Source organism: Arachis ipaensis, chromosome B02, assembly GCF_000816755.2.
Source record: "Arachis ipaensis cultivar K30076 chromosome B02, Araip1.1, whole genome shotgun sequence".
NCBI classification, from domain to species: domain Eukaryota; kingdom Viridiplantae; phylum Streptophyta; class Magnoliopsida; order Fabales; family Fabaceae; genus Arachis; species Arachis ipaensis.
Window position 1 is genome coordinate 103,204,576 of NC_029786.2, and position 6,178 is coordinate 103,210,753.

General features: G+C 28.8%; 1 protein-coding gene across 2 annotated transcripts; it reads left to right on the forward strand.

The window, feature by feature from the left end:
• On the forward strand, positions 63 to 5,955 carry LOC107626097 (receptor-like cytosolic serine/threonine-protein kinase RBK2). Of its 2 annotated transcripts, XM_016328878.2 has the most exons (7): positions 65 to 1,253; positions 1,620 to 1,871; positions 2,618 to 2,772; positions 3,096 to 3,175; positions 4,317 to 4,452; positions 4,540 to 4,689; positions 5,262 to 5,955. In XM_016328878.2, exons 1-7 carry the CDS (start codon positions 890 to 892, stop codon positions 5,367 to 5,369), a joined length of 1,245 nt encoding a protein of 414 aa, XP_016184364.1. In that variant the 5' UTR covers positions 65 to 889; the 3' UTR covers positions 5,370 to 5,955. The 2 variants fall into 2 exon arrangements, with proteins under 2 accessions (XP_016184365.1, XP_016184364.1); XM_016328879.2 differs by lacking the exon at positions 5,262 to 5,955 and having other exon boundaries at positions 63 to 1,253; positions 4,317 to 4,448; positions 4,540 to 4,617.

Below are 6,178 nucleotides of genomic sequence, written 5' to 3' on the forward strand. Positions count from 1 at the left end.
ATAATTACTACTAAATTGTTCCTTCTATAATCCGCAAAATCTTGGGATAAAAAAAGAGGGAAAAAAAAACATTTTGTGATAAAGTAAACGAAAGAAAAAGGTGCAATGATGATAGTAGTTTGCTGAAGCGGAGATGCTAAGTAAATTAAAAAAACCTTTCTGATATGTCTCTTTCCTCTGTCTCCTCCTCTGTTTCCTCTGTTTCTGTTCTGTTTTTTTTTTTTTCTTCTTTCCTCTGTTCCATGTTTTCATCATACAATTTAATAAAATCATATTAATAGTTTTATTTAAAACTTTCACTAACGTTTTCTGTCTTCTAAGTTTCCTTGCATTTATTGAGAGATGATGTTGTGTTTTTCTTATATGTTTCTGAGATGCAGGGGACTCTCTTCTTCTTCTTCTTCTTTGGTGTGTCATTAGATTAAATCTTCTTTTTCCTGTTGCTTTGGCTTATCCATTTGGGATTCTTTGATTCCTTCATCACTCAGAGGAACATTTCTTCTCTTTGAAAATTTTGTTTCTTATGAAAAAATCCTTAGATATTCCAATCTTTTCTTTCTAAGATACCAAAAGGTTCCTTCTTTCAATGTCTTCAATTTAATTATTTGCATCCACTTTTATTAGTAGTCCCCTCAGCTCTTATTATTACATATTTTTTCATATAAAATCTTAATCTTTTGTTTATGGGTGGCTCTTAATTTATCAGATTTCTCTATACCTTGTACCTAAGAGGGAAAAAGAATTTGGTACCACAAAAATATCTATTTTATATATATTTTAATCTTCACCATGAAAATGGTCATTTTCTTGGTTGGCTTTTAATATATAAATATATTTCATTTTCTAAATTTTTCTGTGTTTTGGAGGGTCTCCCAAAAAAGGAAAAAAAATGAAGGAAAAAGTGGATTCACCAGTTACAGTTCTTGAGGACTATTTCAGGTCCTCAGATTCATCAGAAACAAGTTGTTCAAAAGATCATGATCATAGTGGTTTGGATTCTGAGTCTCAAGAAATTTCAAGGCCAAGTTGTTCAAGGTGGCATTCGTTTGTTCAAATTTTGAAGGGAAAATCATCATCCAAGAACAACACATTGTTGCACCCTTTGAACATATCAAGAAGAATGAGTAGTAGCATGAGAGAGTCTCTATGGCCAAGTTGCCTCTTAGATGTTGCAAGCCCTTCACCTTGTAGGTCACCTTGGAAGATCTTCTCTCACCATGATATTCAACTAGCAACCAATCATTTCAGCCAAGGTAATCCCTAAATTGTTGTTCCTTCAAGCATTTTGATCTTTCACTCAAGGAAGTTTTCTTAGTTTAAAGTATATTAAAATGGGTAGTCGAATGTACAAGCATTTTGCGTTAACATAGTGTCGTAGACAACCTAACCTGATAATTACATCAGACTAATTCTGTTGCTTGAATCTTTGACTTTGAAATCACACGGATACAACTCAATCGTTGAAGTTGTTCTTAGTAGTTATTTTTAGTATATTATTATGTATATCTTACTTTTTTATATAAAAGTATCATATTATATTATATGTTACTAGGTTATCTCAGTTTCCATGTATTATGACAATGGTTTAATTTGAGTTTTCTGCATTGTTTTTGGTGCAGAAAACTTGATTGGAAAAGGTGGTTATGCTGAGGTTTACAAAGGGTGTTTACCAAATAATCAGGTTGTAGCAATTAAGAGGCTAACAAGAGGAACTGCTGATGAGATCATAGGTGACTTTTTATCAGAACTTGGAGTTATGGCACATGTCAATCACCCCAACACTGCTAAGCTTGTTGGTTATGGTGTGGATGGTGGAATGCACCTTGTTCTTGAATTGTCTGAGAAAGGGAGCTTAGCTTCACTGCTTTATGGTAATCATTGATGTTATGCTATCATTTTGTTTTCTTGCTTTATCTTATTATTGACTCAAGAGTAACAATTGAAATCCTCATTCATACTCTTAAAAAATTCAATTTTTTTATTTATTTAGAACTTAGAAGAATAATTAAGAAAATTAGTTAGGAGTCTAATAATTCATTTTGATACAATAGTTGTTAGGGAAAATTATGCAGTCGAGGGGATGATATTGAAAAATATTAGAAGATTAATATTTTTTTATCAATATTAGCTAATATTTTGGATCATCAATTTTTTTTTATACTATTAAAATTTAGAATTTAATATTTAGATTTAGAGTTGAAAGTTTAGGCCAAAAACAATAACTTTTGTTGGTCATATAGTAGTGTTCGGGTAAATATTATATACACCATTTGTTGAGTGAAATTATTCACTATTTCTTTTAAGAGAATTGCTATTTGTACACTAAAATCAGCCACTAAAATCAACCACCAATATATTTGTGTATAAATACATATGTAGTTTAATTTATTTTCAATGTGTATTTATATTCTAGCATGTATTTTATATTGGTAACTGATTTTGATGGCTGATGGATATAAATATAAAAATATAAATTAAGATAATATAAATATTTTTTCTCTCACTATCAGCTTTCCTCTATCACTAACCCTTATAAATAGGAGGAAAGTTAATATATTTTATAAATTCAAAGAAATCAATATAATATATAAGATTGAATTATTTGCTCCTTCATCAGGTTCGAAGGAGAAATTAGCATGGTGCATGAGGCAAAAAATTGCAGTAGGAACAGCAAAGGGTATATTATATCTTCATGAGGGTTGTCAAAGAAGAATAATTCATAGAGATATAAAAGCTGCAAATATATTGCTCACTGAGGACTATGAGCCTCAGGTATCATTTTTTACTATTTACACAATTTTGATTCTTGCAATTGATCACCACAAACACCTTTTTATTAATGTTTTTATTGCATTTTGTATTCACCCCAAAAGACAAAAGGACAATTTTGTTGGAAGATTCTTTGTTTATTTATGGATGAAAATGAAAAATGAAACTGAAACTGAAAGTGAAGCCTCTTTGTTTTTTTGTTTCAATTAATTAGCTCATCCGTACTTCTTAATATTAAAAGCACTCAAGTTTAATTATTTATTTCTATATTAATGTTTTAGTAATTAAATAAGTACTATATAAACTTTAATTAAATTTCTGTGCAGATATGTGATTTTGGGCTAGCAAAATGGCTACCGCAGAATTGGACTCACCACACTGTTTCGAAATTTGAAGGAACTTTTGGGTATGTGACCTTTAAATGATTTTTTTTCATTTCAATTTTATTATGTTTTGATTGGAGTAAGAGAATAGAGTGAAAATATTTTCATATACAAGTTCTTTGTTAATTTTACACACCAAATACTTTCATAAATAAATTTTGTCGCCCAATTTTTATTTATTAACCAAATTCTTTATTTTTTCGGATGCATATACATTAACTTAACAAATATCTCAAACATTTTTTCCGTCTTTTTAAATTCAAAAATATATTTATCTTTTATTTTTAAACATGTTTTTATTGAGACTGTATATGGATCGGATAATATCCGTATATCCATAGTAATTATTGTATCCGATTTGAATTTTGTGGATTATCTGATCCGCAGAGCCATCGGATCGGATCAGATCCCGTCCGCACTATGATAGGATAATAGGATTGGATTGCGGATTTGGCAGTGATATCTGCGGATGCGATTCGCAGATTTGCATATCCGCACGTCTTATATAAATAGTATAGTTTAAAAAAATAAACTTTAATGTGATATGAATTTTAGTGTGTTATTTTATGAATTTTATGATATCTTATTTTTAATTTTTCATGTTGTACTTCAACTTAGAATAATTAAATTTAGATCTTGTGTTTTTTTTTTTTGTTATTCAAAAGAACTTTTATGGATAATATTTTAAGAATAAATAGGCTTAAAGAGGTAAAAAAATAAATTTTTTGGAAATTTTTTTTAAAACAGCCAAATTTCATTCTTAAAACGGTTTTTTTTTTAATTATGCCGATCAGATCGGATCGGATCCGACATGAAAAAATGCGGATATCGTAGCCGATCCGATAAGTGCAATGCGGATCAAATAGAATTATAAGTTATATTTGATCCGTGTGTAATCGTAGTTTCTATCTGATCTGTGTATTTCTATCTCAGAATAACAATCAAATAATAAAAACTCAAATGCAGTTGTCTTTATACGAAGTTATTAGTTAAGAATCATTATATAATTTAGTATATTTGACTAAATTATTATCTAATGACTTTTGACTATCAATTTCACATGAAAATAATTTCGCGGAGTCTTTACCTGACCAAATACTAATCCGGTGTTACAACTTCTAGTGTGTTTCTATTAACTAGGGTTTTGATTTATGATTGCCACAGGTACCTTGCACCTGAGTACTTGCTTCATGGAATTGTTGATGAGAAAACAGATGTATTTGCTTTTGGTGTGCTTCTATTAGAATTGGTCAGTGGAAGGCGTGCACTTGATTATTCACAACAAAGCCTTGTTTTGTGGGTATAGTATCCAATTTCATTCATTTCCAAACAACTTTTATTTCACATGATCTTCATAAAAATTCAAGTTAATTTATGTTCTCATCAGGCAAAACCATTGCTGAGAAAGAATGAAATTAAGGAGCTGATTGATCCATCACTAGATGAAGAATTTGACACAAGGGAGTTGAATCTCATGTTATTGGCAGCTTCTTTGTGCATTCAACAATCTTCAATTCGTCGCCCCTCTATCAGACAGGCATGCACGTCTTCTTTGCGTTTTTATTTTTATTTTTAATATTTTTTATTTATTAAAATTTTATAAAAAAATAGTTATCATTTAATTGAAATTTTATTTTTCATATATATACATAATTACTAAAAATAATAAGAATATTAAAAAACACATGCTGGGTCTTTTAAGAAGTTGAAAAGAATGTTGTTTCTTGAGGCTAAATTTGTTTATAATGAACGAGGATCGTGTGCAATCCAATTATGTTGACAATGTGTAATTGGTTCGTCCAATTATTTTGCAATAGAAATTTTTAAAAATATTTTAATATCAAATTAAAGGGTTCGTTTTTTTAGTGTTTGTTTTTTTTAATTCACAAATTGGATAGTCCGAATTTTATTTCTAAAAATCAAAAGTCCGTTTTTTTCCTCAAAAATTGAATTGTTCGATTTCTACACTCTAAATCCAAATCTAAGATTAATTTTCTTACCATTCACTCCAATATAAAAAATAATTTGCGATTTATTGATTATCTTTCTTCTCATTTATATACACATTTCAAATTGTAATTTTTTTTCCTCTTCTTTTTGTGGTGGTAGGTTGTTCAACTTTTAAATGGAAATCTCAGCTGCTTTAAGGGCATGAAGAAAACTAGATTTCCATTCTTCAGAAAAGTCTTCCAAGAAGAACTCCTTGATTCTGAATAATTTGAAGGGAAATGCTACAAATATATCAGGTTGAATTTGGAACATTATATATTAAGATAAATTACTAGTATAAATTTGAATATATTACTCTTTAAATATTCAAATATATATACATTTTGATTATTTTAGTGTATGATGTGCCAAATTCAATCCGTTGTATTCACTATTCAAGACTTACCTTTTGGTGCAACATGAAAATCACATGATCTTCTTCAGCATGCACACACAAAAAGGAGATTGTGATCACTGATGAGTTAATGGTAATTGATGCATGTGATGAACTCCTTTTATTCATTTTGCCACAAAAAATTTCTTTTCTTGTTTTTTTTCTCAATCCAAACAAGGTATTGATGGGCTTCTATATATAGGAATTGACTCATCAAACCCAAAAAAGTTTTGCCCTTTGTGAAGCCCAAAAGAATTAAAGAAGCATTCTATTGCCCCTAAACCTGTGTACATAATAGAATTTTATTTTATTTTATTTTATTGGTAATAGATAGTTATTACTTCATTGTATATTGAGTCTTAGTTAAGACACCAAAAAAAAAATATATATATATTAGAATCTTTTCATGTGCAAGTTTCGCATAATTTGGTATATATATGGAAAAACATGTTGTTTAGTAATTTAGATAATCTTTATTGTATATTGTTTTTCATTTTTTTATTTTTAATTAATAATTATTTAATGACATACGCTTTTGATCATTATAGGTATCGATTGGATATTTGACTATTCATTGATCAATCAATAATCAATTAAAAAACATATTAAAAAAATAACCAATTAATAACGAAGAAAAATTACC

What these genes read in the sequence shown, in the direction of transcription:
- LOC107626097 (XM_016328878.2), top strand. Translation starts at nt 890, where the DNA reads ATGAAGGAAAAAGTGGATTCACCAGTTACAGTTCTTGAGGACTATTTC. An exon ending in AACCAATCATTTCAGCCAAG is followed by an intron (nt 1,254 to 1,619) that starts GTAATCCCTAAA and finishes TTTTTGGTGCAG; the next exon opens with AAAACTTGATTGGAAAAGGT. An exon ending in CTGAGGACTATGAGCCTCAG is followed by an intron (nt 2,773 to 3,095) that starts GTATCATTTTTT and finishes ATTTCTGTGCAG; the next exon opens with ATATGTGATTTTGGGCTAGC.